The 23,767-nt window shown below is 44.0% G+C and overlaps 1 protein-coding gene across 1 annotated transcript in view; it reads left to right on the forward strand.

Annotated features, from left to right (window-relative positions):
• LOC137346471 (ras-like protein family member 10B) overlaps positions 1-23,767 on the forward strand; it is a 190,391-nt gene that overhangs the window by 84,574 nt on the left and 82,050 nt on the right. The window contains exon 2 of the mRNA XM_068009924.1: positions 8,620-8,744. Within this exon, the coding sequence (XP_067866025.1) occupies positions 8,620-8,744 (125 nt within the window). The remainder of the gene's footprint in view (positions 1-8,619; positions 8,745-23,767) is intronic.

The following is a 23,767-nucleotide window of genomic DNA, read 5'->3' on the forward strand; positions in this document are numbered from 1 at the left end:
CCCTAGTTCCCAACTCTGTCTCCTTCTGGGGAAGTTGGCCAAATCTCAAATTCAGCAACTGGCACCCCCAGCACCCCCACACCGCGTCCCCCCCACCCCCAACCCACTGAACACCACTCTACTGTTCCAACATTGCTGCCAATATTTAGTGGCTGCACTATGAGTTATTTGTTTGTCCTCATCCTTCATAGCCCCCATCTGCCTATTTTCCCAGGGACCCTTGATCATAGACTGTTGGTGGGGCGCACGGTGATATTTCCATCCTTGTAAAGTTTCTGATTGATTCTGTTCCTCTAGTTGTCAACATGTGATACAAGGGGCCCGCTGATATTTCTGCTTGTTTACAAGTAAATTCCATGAAAATTCCAGGTTATGTTCCTGATTTATATTGAGGCAGCAAGGCTAAAGTAGAGGTGCGGCACTTGGCTCTGAGACTCTAGGGTAGGGAGTAAGGTTATCAACCCGCCAGGATTTCTCTGGAGTCTCCAGAAATTGAGGACTAATCTCCAGAGCACAGCTGTGAGCAAACCTGGAGAAAAATCATCAAGACCATTAAAATTGTGCGTTTTTTTTCATTTTCTTTGAAGTGACTGTTCAAAATCCCAATGATATAGCCTACCTAGACTTCCAAAAAGCATTCAATAAGGTTCAATAGGAATGGCTGCTATGCAAGCTTAAGGCCATGAGTATCGTCAGTAAAATTTGGAGCTACATAAGAAATTGGCTGAAAGTGAAGTAGCACTAATAAATAGTTCCAGGGGTTGATGCTAGAGCACCATTGTTACTGACCTGATTCAGATGGAAGTTGATTTTCAAATGGTGCTACATTGGGAGGGGGCAGTAAAGAAGGAATTAGAGAAGGACCTTAATAAAATGTGCAACTGGGCAGAACTATGGAAGTTGAAATTTGATATGGATAAGTATGTGGTTTTACACGTTTGAAGGAACAATGAGAAAAGTGCTTAATGAATGAATGTTGCTGAACTAGCTAGGGGAGAAGCTAAATGAGATCTGGGAGTGTAAGTAAGCTCTTCACTAACCATGTTCAATCATTGCAGAGCAGTAATAAAGAAAACACAATGATGAGCTATATTGACAAATCAGCAGAGGTTACATTTAAAGCTATTATCCTAAAGCTGTTTTGTGTCCTGGTCAGGCTGTGTCTTGGATACACCATTCCATTCCACTCACTCAAGGTGGAAAGAAGACTTTCAAGCCCTGGAAGCAGCCCAGAGGATGATGAGGAAAGGATAGGAAGATTTGGACTTGCCATCCTTAAAGGGAAGTGGATGAGGAGACCTTATGATGATGTATAGGATATGAAATAGAATTATATGTTAAACCAAAGTTAATTCCAAGTTAAACCACAACTGCAAGACAAGGGGATGTAGGTACGAACTGCAAAAGGCAAATTCTGATGTCAGGAAGTACTTCTTCAGTTAATTCACAGTAATTAATACTTCAAATGGCCTTTGGGTCAGGTACTGGAGGCAAAAACAGGAGCCTGTCAAGATGCTATGATAGGGGGCTATGGATTTCTATGGACGGTTGAGTTGAATGTGCTGACCGATCTCCATCTATACTTTATGCTTACCTTATTTTACCAATAATACTATGGACAGTGGTCCTCTAAATTCTGCTGTTTAATTCTTTCTCAGCTTCAATTCTACCACCCAACACACCATCCCTCCATCCTATATCCTCAGGATTCATCGTACAGTGTCCAACTTTAACTCATTCTTCCTCAGGGTCTCAAATCGTGCAATGCTTTACCTCCATCAGCCTTTCATTCATTCCTAGACCAACATCAGTGCCAGTTAACCATGACTACTTGTTTAACACCATCATAGATGCTGGCCTTCTTATTCTTGCTGGTGACCTACACTATAAAACTTGACCATTAACCTAGGCTTCAGAAATTAAAAAGAACTTTGTAAAAGATCCGTTAATTCATTTGATTATAGCACTGAATTTCAATACGCTGCTTACATCCTGCATGCTACTAGTGTACTACACACAGTGCTGTACATCAAATTAACTGTAAATGCTTGAATAGTTTCCTACATGAATCATGATTTTATAATTTCAATTTCGGAATGTTGGCATTGCTGGTAAGGTGGGCATTCATTCCCTATCCCTAGTTGTCCCTAAGAAGGTGGTGATGGGCCCTCTTCTTGGACTGCAGCAATCTGTGTGAAGGTGCTCCCACAGTGCTATTAGGTACAGACTGCCACAGTTTTGACCTAATAGCATTGAAGGATGTGATGTGCTTCCAAGTCATGAAGTTGTGTGACTTACGGGGAATTTCATGTATGCAATGCTGGTTTCATGCAACGCCAATCAATCTTCAATCCTGTAACAAAACAGAGGACTACTAGTTATTCACAAGCCTTTTTCCCACACAATATCAACTATTATATTGATAAGGTAGACATAGAGAAGATGTTTCCACACAGGGGGGAGACCAAAACTAGGGGCCATATATGTAAGATGGTCACCAATGAATCCAATAGGAAATTCAGGAGAAACTTCATAACCAAAATAATGCTAAGAATGTGGAACTTACTACCATGAGGAATCATTGAACAGAAGAGCATTGATGCATTTAAGGGGAAGCCTGATAAACATGAGGGAAAAAGGAAGGGAAAGTTATGCTGATAGGGTGAGATAAAGAGAATTAGGAGGAGGCTTGTGTGGAGTATAAATGCAAGCATAACGCTAGCATAGACCAAATGGCCTATTTCTGTGCTGTAGGCTCTATGTAATTCGATGTAATTAGGAAAAGGAGAAGGAGGGAGTTTTGAGTTCTTGGCCACTATTCAAATGGAATCTATATTGAGAATTGCAAATCAAATAGCAGGGGGATGAATAGGGAAAGCTGGGAATGAATAAACGGGTAAATTTGTCCCTCACCAGAGGAAGCTGCCATGGATCATCAACAAACTCTTGCATCCAGTTTAGCTTATGAATCTGTCTTTAGAGGCCACAATGGTTTAAGAGAGATAATAACAGAAAATGCCAGAAGCAATCAGCAGGTAAGGGAGCATCTGTGAAGGGAGAAACAGAGTTGATGTTTTAGGTTGATGGCCTTTCACCAGAACTGGAAGAATAGCTTTTAAGTAAATACAGAGCTGGGGGAAGAGTGGAGCAGCTACTGCCCGACTTGCTGCCTGTTTCGATGATTTACTGCTTTATGGCAGATTTACAGCATCTGCAGTATTTTGCTTCAGTTAACATAACAATGCGTGGCATCGAGCCACAGAATAACACTCCTCAAAGGTATTTCGCTTTTTATCCTCTGAAGGCAGCGCAGAAGATAAATCCCCACTAAAAGTGCAAAGTTCCACCATTTTATTCTAACCAGGGCCGTGTGTCTGCACAACGCTGTTCTGTCATACCTGATCTGTACAGATCTTCCTCTGATATAGAGAAAGGACAGTAGCCAGAATGATGAAGTTGGAAACAGTGATCTGTTCTGGCTGCACACTTGTACATTCATGAATGCTTCATTTTTCTGATGTTGCTGGACTCTGAATCTAGCCTGCAGTATAAACAGGGTGAATTTAGCACAATGGCTACCCATGTACACTGCTGTCACATATAATTATATAATCAATACTGCGCATTGCTGTTGCATTGTATGTAAGGTGTACTGTACACCTGCCACATTGTATATATAATAGGTCCTGTATGCCTTTGTCACATTGTATGTATGATATGTATTGTACATCGCTGTCACCTTATATATCTAATGTGTATTGTACACGGCTGTTGCACTGTATATACAATTTGTACTGTATACTGCTGTCACATTGTATATATAGGGCTGGATTTTATGGAGGAGGCGGGACTCCCAGCGCCAGGCTGAAAAGGCGGAGGGAACCCCACCTCGGCCTTTTCGCACCCCCACTCCCCGGAGTGATCCGTCGGTCTTTTTACACCTAAGTTTCAGGAGCCGGGATCTCCATCCTTTTAAAGACTGAGAGCCCGCTTCCAAAAGCTGCCGACCAATCAGAGGGCCAGCAGCTCAGCAGTATTGGCAGCGCCGCCGGGAGCGATGGGTACTGCAGGTACTACAAAGGCCTTGTACACAGGCCCAGCGGTGGAACCCCAGACCTCAGGTCGGTGAGGTGGAGTCGCTGGGGCCAATCTGGAAGGCCTAGGCAAGGGAGCGAGGGGCTGGTCGTGCAGTCCGGGGGAGGGAGATCCCGGGAGGTGAAGTGCTTCCTGCCAGGTGTCCTCCATGGGTCACAGATTGCCCACATATGAGGGACCACCCCTAAGCCCACAGGGAGGGCACCTCCTTTAACATGGTGCCCTCCCCACATGGCAGAGGCACCCCCTGCCGCTGGTAAAATGCCAGCAGCAGCAGGAAGAGGCCCTTAAATGGCCACGAATAGGCCATATAAGGGCTTCAATTGGCCTCTGGGTGGGAAGGCTGTCGACAGCCTATCCCAAACCCGGGAAAATTGCTTGGTGACGGGGTGGCGACGGGCTCTCCCCACTGCCCCCCACGCTCCCACCCCCAGCACCCAGTGATTCTATGGACCACCCCCCCAGCCACTGACCCCACTTCGGGGGGCCCATAAAATTCAGCCCATAATGTGTATTGTACACCACTATCACATTGTATATATAATTTGTACAGCACACCTGTCCCATTGAATATATAATGTGTATTGTACATCGCTGTTGCATTGTATTGCATTGCATTGGATGGGCGGCACAGTGGCGCAGTGGTTAGCACCGCAGCCTCACAGCTCCAGCGACCCGGGTTCGATTCTGTGTACTGCCTGTGTGGAGTTTGCAAGCTCTCCCTGTGTCTGCGTGGGTTTCCTCCGGGTGCTCCGGTTTCCTCCCACAGCCAAAAGACTTGCAGGTTGATAGGTAAATTGGCCATTATAAATTGCCCCTAGTATAGGTAGGTGGTAGGGGAATATAGGGACAGGTGAGGATGTGGTAGGAATATGGTATTAGTGTAGGATTAGTATAAATGGGTGGTTAATGGTCGGCACAGACTCGGTGGGCCGAAGGGCCTGTTTCAGTGCTGTATCTCTAAATCTAAAATCTACTGTATACTGCTGTCACATTGTAAATAAGGAGTGTGAAATTAGGCTTAATACTGCCTGTTGTTTGGGTGCTCCGGGTGCCAGTCAGGGACCAAAATGGCATCCAATGCACATGCGCATACTTTCTCCATGAGTCGCACCAAGTGCCATCTTGGTGATAGTGTGCATGTAGATAATGTCAGCTGGAATATATGCAGAGCAAGCAGGTCATGATGCCAATCAGCATGCATTACTGATTTGAAGGTAGCAGTGCCAATTTGGAGCTCAATGATCCAGTCAACTCCCTCTGTTAACCTCACAGAGCTGAGCACGATGCTAAGCAGCGGGAATGAACCCCCATTACCCCCCCTCCCCCCCCCCCCCCCCCAACATCCCCTGCCCTCCAGTGCTACTTAAATCAATCAACAGATTCTTACAGATTCACTGCTGGTTGATTTCTTCTGGCTGTTACGATTGTACAAATGTTTGGTGCTTTACCATAGTTCTTTCAAGTTGCAATAGTCTACAGGGAATGGTGTGGCAGGTACTGAATGACTTTTTGCCGACTTCAAGGCTTCTGCACAACCCAGTTGCTCCTACGCATGGGAGCAGTAATGGACATTCCCCTTGGAATAGAGCACAACTGGGAGAATGAGCAGGCTTCACACAGAGCAGGACAAGCTGTTGGAAGCAGGAGAAGGGGAAGAAGGGCTGTCAGCAGGAGGCCATATGCACCCGGGGTGTTCACGGAAGAACTCAGTGAGGAACAATGTGTGAGACGTCTGTGTTTCACTGAGGGCATCCTCACTGAAGTCTGCCACCTGCTGCAGATACAACTGCACCCTCAAAGCAGGGCAAGGATGGCATTGTGAAGGTGACAATGACAATGAACTTCTAAATCTTTATTTTAACCAATGATGACAGGATTTAAAACCTATCATTTAAATGAAGGTAATGAGTGCCCACTTCTTAAAGGGGCACATACTAATGAACAGTATTAAAAAAAAATTCAAAGGAAATTTAACAAATCAAATTAAAATTTTATGTGTTGGGCTCTTTCCAGGCTGTGGCTGGAATGTTTGTAACATCTCACAAATTGTCATCCACTGTTGTGTAAGGCAGGTCGCTGAAGCTTTCTATTCAAAGAGAGCTAACTACATTCATTCTCTCATGCCAGAGTTCAGCAGGTGAAGTGAGCACATGACTTGGAGAGAATTGTCATGGTGCAGGGTGCCGGTGCCTGCATGCATGTCAGTTTGAGGGTGGCTCATGTCAACTCTGAGCTTTACCGCAAGTGGAAGAGATTCCACTCCCTCAACGTCCAGGTAGTGTGCGACCATACACAGTGAATCTTGCAGGTCAATGCTTGGTATCCTGGCAGCCATCGTGGTGCCTTCACTCTGAGGCAGTCCGCTGTGCCATCTGCATTTTAGCCACAAAGACAAACTAAGGGGTGGTGACAGGGTGATGAGGCCATTCTGCTGACATGGCTCATGAATTTGGTGAGCAACCCTTGCACATGCGTGGCAGCATGCAAACAATGAATTCATGCTGCCACACAAAATATGATAGGTAAGAATTTTGGTGTGCTGAAACCATGCTTCCACTGCCTGGACTGCTCTGGAGAGGTCCTGCAGTATTCAGCAGTCCTGGTCTGAGACGTCTGCAACAGAACCTGAGAGCGACCTTGTGCTCCAGGGAGCTGGCAGCTGTGCTATCCTTCCTGCCTGTCCTGGATGCAGCCCACACATAGCCAGTGTTCCACCATGTGCAGATCCTGACTCTAATCTATCCACTAAGATGTCAGTATCTGAGCTGGTGACTGTGAGGGTGAAATCAAGTGATGATGCTGTAGTCTTCATCATCACTCTCTTGTTGATGTTCCTCCACTGCCTGCCCAGGTTGCCCTTCTTGAGTATCTGAAAAGGAAAAAGGTACAACAGTAAAGGTGTAATGAGGGGAGTGGGGCCTGCTTACACCATCTGCAGCTTGTAAATCAGGAGAGAGTGTGGGCTGAGGGGGAAGTGGGATGTCAGAAACAGGATTACGTATGAGGATGTGGTCATCTTCAATTGTTTCAGCCTCTCCACTGGGCACAGCCTCAGTAATGACTGTTCCAATTATCAAATAACTTCCAATAACTGTTTCCTCCATGGGGGTTAGGAAATGTACGTGTGCCTGTCCCCCTCCAGTTATCTCCTGCTGCCACCAGTTGTGTGCCACCTGGTCCCCTGCCAGAGAGAGTTAAGTATGTCAGTGAGCGTGGCGCAATCTATTTGGGTGATGTGGCTGTCATGGTTGAATAGTTGGCAGTGTGTGCAAGCTGTGAGATGTGGTTGTGAGATTTGCAGCAGTGCTGAATGTGTGTGTGAGGGTGAGGTGAAGCTATGAATGTTAGGTATGAGTCCTGGTTGATAGAAATTGTTGGAAGATGAGTGATTTGACCAGTGTCTGAGGCTGGTGTTCTAGTTGATGGGATGTGGCATTGGAAGATGCATTCACTGACCTTGACCAATCGTGTGAGGCCATTTGAACTGCTTGTGACACTGCCTCCTGCTCCACGGTGTTTGACTCCTGGCGTTAATCTCCATGGCCATCTGCTCCCACTGCCTTTTGATTAAGTGCCTGGAGGGCCTCCTGCCCCCCATCCTCCAGTGGATACAGGACATCTCTACTTTCCAACACCTCCACCAAGGCCTCCAGTGCACTGTCCAAAAACCTTGGAGTTTGCTCTCTCCCATCTTGTGCCATTCCTCACTGTTTCCCAGGACAGAATCACTTCTTGCATGACTTCCAGCACCTGCTTCATCCACAATGCAGCTCTCCTTTAAGAGGTGCAGGCTAGCTTTATGCAGTGCAGGTGCCCCCTGCTGATGTTTGCAGCCAATGTGCAGCACAGTTAGCACTGGCTGCTCGCAGAAGTCATTATAATAAGCAGGTTGCACGAAGTTGGTGTGCAGCCTGCATTTCAATCAGCTGGCATGGATTAATTGCACATTGCGGGAGCTATCCAATTTAACACCGATTATGTGTACTGTACACTACTTTTACATTGCACGTATAATGAGTACTATACACCTTTATCACTTTGCAGATATAATGTGTACTGTACAACCCTGTCAAATTATATATATAAACACTAACTAAACAACAGTTGTATATAACGCACAATTTGTGTACAGGTATACTTACCTTTTGCAACACTCTGTGTGGGGATTTTGCCAAGTTAGGATTCCTGAATCTATAATGCTTGACACTAACCAAACCATAAAGCAGGATTCCAAAGGGAAAGTTGTGAATCCTTTCTGAAATACTTAATTTCCATTCCCTATCAGAAATCCCTTCTGGAATTCCATAGTTACAGCCATGATGGGAGGAGAAATCAGACTCCGCACATCTCTTTAAGAGTGTTTTGTGGGACATTGCCTCTTTATTTGACCTGAAGCTTCTTTAATGCAAATCATTCTATTAGGCACTAACCTCAGGTTTAATTCTAATTTTTAAGACTGTTTAATTTGGATGGATAATTGAGGACCTCATGGATTAATCCTTGTTTGCATGTTAATTCCAGGAATGGGCAGACACATGCTGCCGAGGACTGCGGAGCGCTCATGCCTACATACTGGTTTATGACATCTGCTGCTTCGACAGCTTTGAATACATCAAAACAATTCGGCAACAAATATTAGACACAAGGTAAGAGGAGTTTAACATGAATGAAATAATAATTGGGATTCTAACCCACTGTATTTTCCTTCCTAGAACACTTGTGTGCAGATCTCTGACACCTGTCGGTAGCACTCCCGCCTCTGTGCCAAAAGGTTGTGGGCTGGAATGCCACACTACAGACTTGAGCACAAAATTCAGACTGACATCCCGTGTAGCAACAAGGGAGTGCTGCACTGTCTTTCAGATAAGACATGAAACCGAGGCCTCGTCTGCCCGCTAGATGGACCTAAACAATCTCATGGCACTATTTCAAAAAGCAGGCAAATTCTCCCTGGTGTCCTGGCCAATATCCAAACCTCAGCCAGTATCACTAACACAGATTATCTGATCATTATCCACAATGCTGTTAGTGGGAGCTTGCTATGTGCTGATTGGCAACCACACATCCTACATTAAAACAGTGACCACGCTTCAAAAATATTTCATTGGCTGTAAAGAGCTTTTGGGTATCCTGAGGTTGTGAAAGGCTCTATATAAATACAAATCTGTCTTTTCTTTACCATATAATGTATTTTCTCCGTATAGATCAAAGTGAAAATGGCAGGAACAGGATGCACATTTAAAATAATTGCCCAATCGTGCTTTTTCCTTCATGTCTTCCTCATCACATGTATCCTTGCCCAGATGACAGACAGACACAGCATCTGCCAGCATCAATCTGCTCCCACAAGACCTGTCAAATCTGCAGTGAGACGATCTCAGCTTCATTTGAGAACCTTCACTGTTGTCCCTGCTGAGCTCTAAAATGTGATGACAAGTACTGGGAAATCCAGTTTTAATGAAAGAAAAGATCAAACCCTGGCCTCCAGCAGCAGGTTTGAGAGGCAACAATCATCCTCCTTCTCACTCCAAGATTCTGCCTCTTATTGTAGAATAAGAGGAACTGCTGTTAAGCATGTAATAGTAAAGAGGAGGAGATGGCCTGCAGTGATATACGTACAGGAGGGCTGTCACTGTAGCTGCACTTGTATTTCTCTGCAGCTGATATACCTAGCCTGAAATTTATACCCATTGTTCATGTGATGCAACACTGGAGCTGCCACAGTGAGAGCAGGGACAATCTGTAATGCACCGATCACAGGGATCCACTCTAGGAAATTGTATGCCAGTTGTAAATAGTTATGGTGCTGTGGTATTTTTTAAGAAATCATTTGATATGATTCTACCTTTACTAGAGGAGCTAAATTGTTTGGTTTTACCAGCAATTAAAAGGAAAGATAGAACTTGCATTTATATAGCACCTTTCACAACCACAGGGCATCCCAATTGCTTTATGCCAATGAGGTACTTTCAAACTGTAATTATTGTTGCAATGCATGAAAGCAACTGGTGTGCAGCAAGGTCCCACAAACCGTAATGAAATAAATGAGATCATCTGTTTTAGTGGTCGGTTGAGACACACTTTTGACCAGGACACTAAGAGAATTCCTCTGCTCTTCTTTGAATATTGCCATGGGATCTTTCACATCCACCTGAGAGGACAGGAGGGACCTCGGTTTAACCTCTCATCTGAAAGACAGCAACTCAGACACTGTAGCATTCCCTCAGTACTGCACTGTGGTGTCGGCCTAGATTTTGGGCTCAAATCTATAAAGTGGGATTAGAGGTTATGACCCTCTGACTCTGATTTATTGGCAATTCACCCATGATTTATTACATTTTCCAGTTGTCCATTGCAGATGGTGCTAGTTGGTGTTGGGGTGCTCTGATAGCAACATGAGCATGAGCAATGATGCCCAGCACATGGGCGAAGCCCGTCACTGCTGCAAATCCCCAGGCTCTCTTTTGTTGATTGTTGAAGCCATTGGAGATGGTGTACTGGTCGGCCAAACTGCCATTACTCTGATGAAAAGATTCCATTTCACTGCAAATGCTATATATACAGACAACTGTACACACCCTTCAGACAAACAGAGGTGCAGGTCATTATTAAGTTAATCTTGCTGAAGCACTTGATGCACTCCTACATGGGCAATATACTTTCAATAAAACTACCAGAACTAGATTCAGTAAATTCTTCCCCAAGGAAATTGCATTTCATAAAACACACAGTTATACCAGGGTGCGTGGCCCAAATTAGGAACAGTCAATGTTGATTGATTTTCACTATTTACTCCAAATACATGGCCTTACAGGTCATGGGAAAGGGACAGTGAAAATTGAGATGTTGGATATCATTTTAAACTACTATCCTTCAGTAATGTTGGATAGGTCTGTATTATGTCACCTCTCAGCTTTCTCTTTTCGAGAGAAACGAGCCTCAGCCTGTTCAGTCTTTCCTGATATAACCTCTCAGTTCCAGTATCATCCTTCTAAAACTTCTTTGTACTTTCTCCATTTGCTTCAATATCCTTTTTGTAATATGGAGATCAGAACTGTGCACAGTATTCCAAGTGTTGTCGAACCAAGATTCCATCTAAGTTTAACATAACTGCTCTGCTTTACAATTCTATTTCTCTAAAAATGAATTCCAGTGCTTTGTTTGTTTGTTGATGGTTTTGTTAACCTGTGTTGCTACTTTTGATAAAAGCAAAAGACTGTGGATGCTGGAAATCTGAAATAAAAACAGAAAGTGCTGGAAATACTCAACAGGTCAGTCAACATTTCTCTCCACAGATACTGCCAGACCTGCTGAGGATTTCCAACATTTTCTGTTTTTATTGCTACTTTTGATGATTTGTGTATCTATACTCCTGGATCACTTTGCTCCTCTACCCCATTTAGACTCTTATTATCCAAGGAGTATGTGGTCACCTTACACTTATACAGGTTAATATTCATTTGCTAATTGCATATCCTTTCTGCAAGTTTATTAATGTGTTCTTATATTTTGTCACATTTCTTCCGTGTTGACTATACACCCCAATTTGTCAGCCGCTGATCTGAAATTGTACTTCTGATTCCTGAGTCCAAATTGCTTATGTAAATGGTGAAGAACAGTGGTCCGAGCATCAATCCCTATGGAATTCCACTTCCCATCTTCTGCCAGTCTGAGTAAAATAGCTTTAATCTCTACCCTCTGTGTTTTTTGCTTTGTAGCCAGCTTGCTATCCATTCTGCTATTTTCCCCCAACTCCACATTCTCTGACCTTTAGTCATGCATTTACGATGTGATAGCTTATCGAAGCCTTTTGAAAATCCAAGTATATTACATTTACAACATTACCCATACACTACCTCAACAATACACCTCAATCCCAACCTCAGAAGAGCACCTCCCACTGTACCTGGATGACATTGTTTCCATATCTCACACCAACCTACACACTCCCTGAGTGAGACTTGGTGCAGTTCTACTTGAACTAGATTGGGCCTATTCAAATCCATTTCATATAGAACTCTTACAGCCAGCAGACAAGTGAGACTTTTATTCCATCAGTTTGGGTTGGATTTAAACCCAGATCCCAGAGCTCAAAGGCTACCCATTGGGAAGTCCAGTTCCCAACAGCAATCTAATAAAATTTAAGAACCTGTATCATTCTGTAAACAGAGGGTATAAAGCAACTGACATAAATATGAATTTAAGGACAATTAAGGAGTATCATTCAAATAATATCACAACTGCTGAAGCATAGATTGGGACAGATCAGTGAAAGAGTTAATCTCAGTTCTGTTCCTAGAGCACACTCCCCTCAAAAACAATTTACGAATTAATGTCCATTATTTGAATTTTGTAATTTGAATTATATATCCCTGACCAGCTGGATTTTGTTTGTGTTTCACCATGAATTCCAATGCCTTAGTTCAAAACATCTTCAACAGAGCTGCAGGAATCTTCCTGAAGTGCTTGTTCTAAGATTAATTTTCTGCTTGTCTGCAAGGGGCTGTTGTTGCCATCCATTGAAATGGTGCCAGACCATCCCTGGAATCTGCAGTAATCGGACTTAACTAAGTATTTGGCTTTTCAGAGATGGCACAGTGAAGGTAGAAGGTAATGGTCCCATCCCTAGCCTTTCTGACTGGATGACAGTTTTCATCTAAGTCACATTCAAACTCAGGTTTTGATGGTCAAATGAAGGATGACTCGGGATTACATGAAGAGAAGAATTTGAAGTTCCGATGTTGGAACTGTAGATCTAGTAAAGACATCAGCAGTAACCTTTACAAAGCACTGATGTTGTTATTGCCATTGTAAGCAGAGCCATAGGCTGGCATATTAGCAGCCATCTCTTCAAATTGGCTTCCTGTGAAATGGCCTTTCTGTCTCAATCCCTGAGTCACAGAATAAGTAGAGTGTTCTCAAGGACATGAGGAGAAATGATTCCAAGTGATAAAAGAGGATTGATATAAAAATAAATCATAAAATGATAGAATAGTACAGCACAGAAGGAGGCCTTTCAAGCCATCGAGTCCACGCAACGCTTTCAAAGAGTTAGTTCTAATCCCTGGCTCCTTCCCCATAACCCTGCAACTTTTTCTCCTTCAAGTATTTATCTCATTCCCTTTTGCAAGTTACTACTGAATCTGTATCCATCACCTTATTAAGAAGTGCATTCCGAATCCTGAGAAGGTTTTTCCTCATGTCCCCTCTGATTCTTTTACCAATCACTTTCAATCTGTGCTCTCTGGTTATTGACTCTTTAGCCATTGGAAATAGTTTCGCTTTATTTACTCTATCTAAATTCTTCATGACTTTAAACACCTCTATCAAATCTCCTTTTAACCTCGGCGCAGTGGTTAGCACTGCAGCCTCACAGCTCCAGTGACCTGGGTTCGGTTCTGGGTACTGCCTGTGTAGAGTTTGCAAGTTCTCCCTGTGACCGTGTGGGTTTCTGCCGGGTGCTCTGGTTTCCTCGGTGGAGTCAGTGTCAGAGGTCACCGGCTAGCGTGATCCTGCATAACTGCCGGGATCACAGCCTGTGAATTTTTACTGCTGTAGTTTTCACAGATATGTAAAAAAATATATTTGCCAACATAAATAAAATAGCACGTAAGGTTGTAGAAGATAACGGTGACACAAATTATATGGTTCACACCAAGATGAGACGGTGAAAGTCCTGCATGAATGAATTTTCAGAGCCACATCAACATGTCTCAGTTTCTATGTTTAAAGGCTAAGTGTCCACTTAATTGGAAATTAGAGCTTGAATTGACTGTCTAAGAATAGTATTTGAAACTTAAATAAGGGCAATTATGAGGGCATGAAAGCAGAGCTAACAAAAGTGAACTGGCAAAGTAGGTTAAGGGATAAGTCAATAGAGATGCAGTGGCAAACATTTAAGGGAATATTTCAGAAGACACAGAATAGATACAATTCAACGAGAAAGAAAAATTCCATGGGGAGGACCCGCCATCTGTGGTTAACTAAAAAAGTTAAAGATAAAGAAAAAGCATATAATTGCTTTTGCACAAAGATGGGTGGCAGGTCAGAAGATTGGACAGAATATAAAATGCAGCAAAGAACGACTAAAAGATTAATAAAGAAGGAAAAATTATAGAATGAAGGAAAGCTGGTGAGAAATATAAAAACAGATAGTAAGAGTTTCTGTAGATATTTAAAAAAGAGTGAACAAAGTGAGCATTGATCCTATAGAAAGTGAGTCTGGGGAACGAATAATGGAAAATAAGGAGATCGCAGATGAATTGAACAGATATTTTGCATCGGGTTTCACCATCGAGGATACAAGTAACATCCCAGAAATAACTAAATCAGGAAATGGAAGAGAGTGAGGAACACAAGAAAATTACAATCACCAGGGAAGTGGTACTGAGCAAATTGTTGGAGATGCTGGCTGACATGTCCCCAGGTCCTGATGGACTTCATCCTATGGTCTTAAAAGAAGTGACTAGTGAGATAGTTGATGCGTTGGTTTCAATTTTCCAAAATTCCCTAGATTCGGGGAAAGTTCCATTAGATTGGAAAATAGCCAATGTAACTCCTTTATTCAAAAAAAGAGAGAGAGAGAAAGCAGATAACTACAGGCCAGTTAGCTTAACAACGATCATTGGGAAAATGTTAGAAGCTATTATTAAAGACGTTATAGCAGGGCACTTAGAAAAATTTAAGGTAATCAGGCAGAGTCAACATGGTTTTGTGAAAGGAAATCATGTTTAACTGATTTATTGGAATTCTTTGAAGAAGTAACATGTGCTATGGATAAAGGGGAACCGGTGGATGTACTGTTTAGGTTTCCAGAAGGCATTTGATAAGGTGCTACATCAAAGGTTATTGTGGAAAATAAAAGTAGGGGGTAACATTTTGGCGTGAATGGAAGATTGGCTAGCTAACAGGAAACAGAGAGTAGGCACAAATAATTCATTTTCTGTTTGGCAAGATATATCCAGTGCTATACCACAGGGATTAGTGCTGGGGCATCAACTTTTTACAATTTATATAAATGATTTGGATAAAGGGACCAAAGGTATGGTTGCTAAATATGCTGATGACACAAAGAGAGGTAGGAAAGGAAGTTGTGAAGAGGACATGAGGCTACAAAGGGATATAGATAGGTTAAGCGAGTGGGAAAAGATCTAGCAAATGGAGTATAATGTGGGAAAAAGTGAAATTGTCCATTTTGGCAGGAAGAATAAAAAAGCATACGATCTAAATGGTAAGAGATTGCAGAGCTCTGAGATACAGAGGGATCTATTGCATGAATTACAAAAGGTTAGTATGCAGGTACAGCAAGTAATTAAGAAAGCTAATAGAATGTTATTGTTTATTGCAAGGGAAATTAAATACAAAAGTAGGGAGGTTATGCTTCAGTTATACAGGGCATTGGTGAAACCACATCTGGAGTACTGTGTACAGTATTGGTCTTCTTGTTTAAGGAAGGATATAATTGCATTGGAAGCAGTTCAGAGAAGGTTTACTAGACTAATAGTTGGAATGGGCATGTTGTCTTATGAGGAAAGGTTGAACAGGCTAGGCTTGTATCCACTGGAGTTTAGAAGAGTAAGAGGCGACTTGATTGAAACATATAAGATTCTGAAAAGTGTTGACAGGGTGGATGTGGAAAAGATGTTTCCTCTTGAGGGAGAATCTAGGACTAGAAGTCATTGTTTAAAAAAAGGGGTCACCCATTTAAGACCGAGATGAGAAATTCTTTGTCTCAGAGGGTCATGAGTCTTTGGAACTCTTCCTCAAAAGGCAGTGGAAGCAGAGTGTTTGAATATTTTTAAGGCAGAGATAGATAGATTCTTGATAACCAAGGGGGTGAAAGGTTATTGGAGGTAGGTGGGAATGTGGAGTTACAATCAGATCAGCCATGATCGTATTGAATGGTGGAGAAGGCTTGAGGGGCCGAGTGGCCTACTCCTAATTTGTATGTTCCTATGTATGCTCGTATGTCAAGCCATAATGCTGTAAAAGTGAGATATCGCAGGGATAGAGAACTTGAAAGGAATTGGGTCTGTAGAGATTGTAGACAAAGTGCAGAACTTATAGTGGATAGATAGTTAGTCTTGGGGCGGGAGTGGGGGGGGTGGGTGGCATTGCAAATTGAGCGTTGTCGAATGGTTAGCCTGTTTAGCTGCCCAGCTGATAGCTAGTTCCTTAACTTCAGCAGAGCTGAACATCAGACAAGGTGCAGCTGATTCAAGACTCTCTCTCTCTGGTTAGTTCTACCGCCCAAGATTGAATTCTATCCCACAATATGTACCATTTAATTTAGATATTCAGTATTTTGCACAATATATTGTATAAATGCTTTCACAGAATGATTATGCACATGCATTTCTGCAACTTTCCAATCACCAGTAGATCGCATTTCTTGGTGCTGTCCATACTGCACAAAACTATAATGAAGTTTTTTTTCATAAGAGCATAAGAAATAAGAGCAGGAGTAGGCCTTTTAGCCCCTCAAGCCTGCTCCGCCATTCCATAAGAATATGGCTGATCTTCTACTTCAGCTAATTCTTCCCGTATTATCCCCATATCCCTTGATTCTCTTAGTATCCAAAACTCTATGGATCTCTGACTTGAATGTACTCAACTACTGAGTATCCACTGCTGTCTGTAGTAGAGAATTCCAGATGTTCACAACCCTTTGAGTGAAGAAATTTCTACTCATCCCTGACCCCTAATTCTGAGACTGTGACCCCTAGTTCTAGACTCCCCAGCCAGGGGAAACATTTTCCCAGCATCTATCTAGTCAAGCTTCTAATGAATTTTATATATTTCACTGAGATCACCTCTCACTCTTCTAAACTCTGGGGAATATAGGTCTATTCTATTTATTGTCTCCTTGTAGGACAATCCATTAATCATCCCAGAAATCAGTCTTGTGAGCCTTTGTTGCACTCCTTCTAATGCAAGTATAACCTTCCTTAGGTAAGGAGACCAAAGCTGTACAGTAGTCCCAGGTGTGGTCTCACTAAGGCTCTATATAATTGTAGTAACATTTCTTTACTCTTATATTCCAAACCCTTTGTAATAAAGGCTAAAGTACCATTTGCTTTCCTGATTGTTTGCCGTACCTGTCGTTTGTGTAAGATCCTCTGAATACAAAAAAATCCCAGCCTCTCACCATTTTAAATTATTCTGCTTTTCTATTTTTCCAACCAAAGTGGATGACCTCACATTATATTTCATCTGCCATGTTCATGCCCTCTCAATTAACCTGTCTAAATACTTTTGCAGCCTCTTTGCGTCCTCCTCACAACTTATTTTCCCACCTAACTTTGTATAGTCAGAGGCCCAAGCACTCCATCAGTTACAATTTGCCAACCTGAAAATTAACCGTTTATTCCTACTGTCTGTTTTCTGTCCATGGCACTGATACACCAATGTGTTTTGGTGAGTGATAATTTTCTTTGGTCCACTGGCTGGAGATCTGAATTTCAATTGTTTTAAAATACATTTTAAAAAGACAAGCTGCCAGGAAAGTCATCCTTCAAACTTAAGATGATCATCTAATTTGCAACACTCTATCCTACATTGCAAAGGCCTATGAGGAGAGAGACAAAATGTCTGCTCAGTCCTCAGTAAGAACTAAGACCCAGGAAGTTTAAAGGAACTACCTGTTCTCTCAGCAAGCAGAGCAATACTGCTAACTCCTATGTTTGAATGACTGAGTGTGTCATGTGACAAGCTGCTTCCCATCTGTGGTTTTAAGCTGTTGTTATCTCTGCAATAAAAGTAGAAGTAACTGGACTTTGACATGTGCAGACCCTAAGTGGGGGGTCCCTCTCTCTCTCTCTCTCTCTCTCTCTCCATTCCAGTTTGAAAGCTTTCAAATCTTGCTTGTTGACTGACCACTTTTGCATACTCCGGCTACAATCAGAAACCCCGGTGGAGGAAATCACTATCTCCAAGAAACCCAATGAATCAGTCATCTACCTCTTCAAATTAAAAACCTCAGGACCACTGAATTCAGCTAGAAGCCAGCCGATTCACCAAACTCCACAGACTATATCTTTATTATGGACTCTAACTCAATCAATCTACCTTTCCCCACTATGTAACCTATTTGTGTATGTGTAAACCTTTAGTGTGTGAGAGTGAAAGTTGGTGCATTGTTTATTATTTTATTAGCTCAGTTTAGGGACCAAAACTGATAGACAAATGGGAAATTGGAAGCAGGAAACCAAATTGATCCCTAGCAATAATTTTAAAACTTCAATACAGGTTTTCTTGTGGTTTTCAGTGCTAGAATACAAAAATGTCCACATTCGAGGCCAGTACCTTCTTAGAACAGAGCAAAGTAACTTGGGCCAGATTAAAGCCCTATCTGTTGAAGAGTTGAGGAATGTAGCTGGGCGGTTAGAGATTGCTGTCTGGCCAAAAGCTAGGAAGCCTGAAATCCTAAAACTTGTGGCCAACCATTTTAAAATTGACACTGAATAACTGGAGACAGGCATAGAATCTGAAACAGACAAAGTAACATTAGCTTAGATACAGCTAGAACAGAGGAGACTAGAATTAGAATTCCAGAAGGGGACAGAGCAGAGAGAGTTTCAGAAAAGGGAGAAAGAAAGAGCATTCTAAAAGGAGGAGGAGGAAAGGGAGTTAAAGCAGCTCGAACTATCTAGGGGAAGACCCAATGTACCCATGAAGGAACTGTTAGTGAGGGAATGACCCCAGCTCAGGACCAGGTGCTGAGCTCTTAAAGTTCTCCTAGTTGATACCAAAGTTCAATGAGGGGGATGCGGAAGCATTTTTCATCTGATTTGAAACACTGTTATTGGACACTGTTATTGCAAAGCAAACTAACAGGAAAGGCCCATGAGGTTCATTCACTGTTGCCTGATGAGAGTTCATCAGATTAAGGGTGGACTAAAAATGTTATCCTGAGTGCATACGAGCTAGTAGCGGAGGCGTACCACCAAAAGTACCGAACTCTCCGAAAGCAGCCAGCTCAAACTTGCATCGAGTTAGAAAGGTTTAAGCAACTCGCTTTTGACTGATGGATACGGACACTTAAGATAGAATCCACCTATGAAAACCTCAGAGAGGTGATCCTCCTCGAGGAGTTCAAAAACTTGCTTCCCCCTTCCATAAGAAACCACGTGGAGGAAAAGGTTCCAAGAGCCAGGCAGGCAACAATCCTGGCTGATGATTATACACTTATTCACAAGCCCTTGCCCCAAGGGAAATCCTTCCCTAGTCACCTCCAAAAGCCTGAAAAGGATAAAAGGTGGGAGCGTGATAGGAGGATGAACATCCATGAGAGAGAAGGGAGAGCTGGAAACACAGGAGGCCCTCCTCAGGTCAAAAAGGGCGGTGCTGAGAACAGGAATGATGCCCAAAAGCCTATGTGTTTCCAATGGAACAAGGCAGGTCACCTTCGAGCTGACTGCTGGACGTTACGGGGAAAACCCATAGGTTTAGTCAGGGTACACCAGACCAGTGCAGGAAAAGGGGCCCTGAAGGAAAGCACAGCAGACTAGGCTGTGGCTTTAATTGCAGCAGTAAAAGCCAGTAAACCTACCACTGAGATTGCAGGAAAACTTAACAAAATCCCTGAGAACACCAGGATTTTGTCTCCAGAGGAAAAGTGACCCTATACCCCTCGAGTGAGGCGAGTAAGGCTATAGTCATACTTAAGGATACATTGGCCATCAAATCACTTCTGCTGGGAAAAGGCATGACCTTTTTCCCCCAGAGAGGGCATTGAATGCTAGAGTGTTAGTAAACAGTATCGGAGGAAAGTATATGCCCATATCTTTATACCGGGTGCACCTGGACTGCCACCTTGTTTCAGGACTGGTAACCGTGGGGATTGTCCCCAGTTTACCTGTGGACATTATCGACCTGCTCCTGGGTAATGATCTGGCTGGGACGCAGGTGGTAGTGTCCCCAGTGGTTTTAGAGAGACTGAAAGAGGTCAGGGAGACAGAGCAGTTACAGAAAAAGGTCCCTGGCATTTTTACTGACTGTGTAATGACCCGGTCCATGGCCAAACAAGCTCCATCAGAGGAGGCTGAACTGGCACTGCAGACAGATGACTCTACTGTCTGGTTATCTGAAACCTCCTTTGAGAAGTTAGAGGACCCAGAGGATGGGTTAAACAGATCTTCCTTAGTTGAGGTTCAGCAAGCTGACCCAGGGTTAAAAAAAATTAGCACAGACTGTCCAAACTGAAGCTGAAGCAGAGGAACCTCCATAGTGCTACTATTTAAAGAATGAGGTGCTGATGAGGAAGTAGACATCTCCTCACAGAACTGCAGACAAAGAGTGGACAGTAGTTCACCAGGTAGTGGTGCCACCAAGATACTGTAGGGAAATATTGAAAATAGCCCACGGAATTCCAATGGCTGGACATGTCGGCATCAGAAAATCCTAAGCCCGCATAAGACAGCATTTTCACTGGTCACAATTCCACAAGGATGTGGTGGAGTTCTGTAAGACTTGCCACACATGAGGAAGGGGCCATGAGTAGGACTGGAATGGCAGACATAACTAGGACGCATGAGGGTACCCATAGAAATACCTTTTATTTGAAGGAAGTGAGTGGAGTTGAAGGAGAAGTTGTTCAATGTGAGAACAAATTCAGCCAGGCAGAGGAGGGTGGTGTGGATGGGGAATGGTTGGGCCTCTGTTCAAGGAAGAAGCGGAGGGTTTTCAGGCTCTCATGGTTGGGGATGGAGGTGTAGAGAGATGGATGGCCATGGTGAAGAGGAGACAGGGTTAGGAAATTGGAAACTGTTTAAAGTGACAGGGGACATTGGAGGAGTCATGTATGTAGGTGAGAAGAGACTGGACAAGGGGAGAAAAAACTGAGTGGAGATAGGAAAAAAATCAGTTCAGTGGGGTAGGAACAGGCTGAACCGATAGATCTACCAGATCAGTCCTGTTTGTGGATCTTGGGAAGGAGGCAGAAGTGGGCTGTCCTATTGGGGGACAATGAGGTTAGAGGGAAGATCTCCAGAGGAGATCAGGTCAGTGACAGCCCTGGATACAATGGTTTGATGTTCAGTGGCGGGGTCATGGTCCAGGGGAGGCAGCAGGAAGCGTTGGAGTGTTGGTGTTCGGCCTCTGGTAGGTAGTGGTCGGTTCACCAGACAACAACAGCAGCACCCTTGTCAACAGGTTTTGATGACAATGTTAGGGTTGGATCTAAGAGGACGAAGTGCAGCAATTAGAGAAGGAGGCAGGTTAGAGTGAGTGAGGGGAGCAGAAAAATTGAGATGGCTGATGTCATGCTGGCAGTTCTCAAAGAATAGATCAAGAGAGAGTAAGAAGCCAGAGGGAGGGGTCCAAGTGGAGGGAGAATACTGGAGATGGATGAAAGGATCTGCTGTGTGGGGGAGGACTCCTGGCCAAAGAAATGGGTGGGGAGACGAAGGCAACAGATGAAGAACACAGCATTGCGCTGAGCTCGAAATTCATTGAGGTGGGGCATAAAAGAATGACGTTGAGGTCTTTGTTATAGACATATCATTCAGGTCAGAGAGCAGAAGGTCAGAGGTTATCATGAATACACAGCAAGGGGTAAGCTTAGAAGAAGGGATGGGAAGTGAGAAGTGAAGGGGAAGAAAGATCCAGAGGGGCGTTGGTACGCATGAACTATTGAAGCTTGTGATTCTTCACATCTGAAAGAAGAATAAAAGTTTTTTATTAATGCCTCAGATGAGACGAAGGATGAAATGAAACTGTGGAGCAGAACAGCTTTCAGATGGAGTGAGTCAGTGCTGCTGAAGAGAGAAGTCAAGGGTGGCCTCTGGTAGTACATGTGGCAGCACATGGCATTGAGTGTAGATCACAGGATACCATGAGAACAGCAGGCCGAGGAATACTGAATGTCATAAAGTCATAGGCCGGGATTTAATGAGGACGTGGTGGCCCCGCCTACTGGCTGGGATGTCAAGGGTGAGCCCGCCTCCGCTGGCCCTGGAATCCATGACGTTATTTTGCGTGGCTCAGGCAATCAATTGCCTGATGTCGTGGCTTCCACCCATCTGAGGCAAGATGCCCCACCTCCAAGAACTGCCAGCCAATCAGAGGGCCAGCAGCTCTTCAGTCCCAGTAGTGACGCTGGGAGCAGTGGCCAGTGCTGGGACTGGAGCAGGCCCCAGACCCAGCCAGTGATGGAGATTGGAGATGAAGGTAAGTGGGGTTGAGGCTTGCCAGGACTATTCAGCCAGATCCCGGCGAGGGGGAAGTGGGGGGGTCAATCATGAGTGCGGTGGGGGGGGGGATTTTCGTCAGGGGGAATTTCAGGCAGGGGTGGCCTGGGCCACTGGGGGGCCCTCCGTGGGGCACAGGGTATCCAATCAGGAGGGAGACCTCAGGTGGCAAAGTGCCATCTGCCACTGGTGAAACACCAGCGGCGGCAGGAAGAAGCATTTAAGTGACCATTAATTGGCCACTTAAAGGACTCAATTGGCCGAAGGGCCAATTAAAAATAAAATGCCAGTGGAAGCAGGTCGATGATGAGCATGAACCCCTGCTATCCCACCTGACTTTAGGTCCCCTCTGGCTCCTAGTCTGCCCCTGATGGGGCAGGCGGTGGCATAAAATTCTGGCAACAGAGTCATAATGGCATAAAGAAGGCCATTCAGCCCACCGAGTCCATGCAGCTCTCTGTTGAGCAATCCAAACAGTCCCATTCCCCCACTTTATCCCTGTAGCCCTGCAAGTTTATTTTCCTCAAGTGCCATCTGATTTCCTTTTGAAATCATTCATTGTCTCCGCTTCTATGACTGCAAGCAGCAATTTCTGGGTCATTCCCACTTGCTACGTAAAAAAGCTCTTTCTCACATTTCCCCTGCAACTCTTGCTCAAAACCTTAAATCTGTGTCCCCTACTCCTTGTACCATCAGCTAATGGGAAGAGCTTTTCTTTGTCTACCTTATCTAAACCTATAATCTTGTACACCTCTATCAAATCTCCCTCAATCTCCTTTGCTCCAAGGAGAACAATCCCAGCTCCTACAACCTAACCTTGTGACTAAAATCCTTTGTACCCCCAGAACCATTCTGGTAAATCTCCTCTGCACCCTCTCAAGGACCCTCACATCCTTTCTGAAGTCCTTACCTGGCCTGGTCTACAAGTGACTCCAGACCTACAACAATGTGGTTGACTCTCAAATGCCCTCTGAAATGGCCCTAGCAAGCCACTCAGTTGTTTCAAACTGCTACAAAGTGTAAGAAAAGGAATGAAACCGAACAGACCACCCGGCATCGACCAAGGCACTGGAAACGACAACGGCAAACCCAGCTCTGTCGACCTTGCAAAGTCCTCCTTACTAACATCTGGGGGCTTGTGCCAAAATTGGGAGAGCTGTCCCACAGACTAGTCAAGCAACAGCCTGACATAGTCATACTCATGGAATCATACCTTACAGACAATGTCCCTGACACCACCATCACCATCTCTGTGTATGTCCAGTCCCATCAGATGTGGCAGCACAGTGGTATACAGTAGGGAGGGAGTTGCCCTGAGAGTCCTCAACATTGACTCCGGACCCCATGAAGTCTCATGGCATCGGGTCAAACATGGGCAAGGAAACCTCCTGCTGATTACCACCTACCGCCCTGCCTCAGCTGATGAATCATTACTCCTCCATGTTGAACACCACTTGGAAGAAGCACTGACGGTGTCAAGG

Source organism: Heterodontus francisci, chromosome 30, assembly GCF_036365525.1.
Source record: "Heterodontus francisci isolate sHetFra1 chromosome 30, sHetFra1.hap1, whole genome shotgun sequence".
Lineage (NCBI taxonomy): Eukaryota > Metazoa > Chordata > Chondrichthyes > Heterodontiformes > Heterodontidae > Heterodontus > Heterodontus francisci.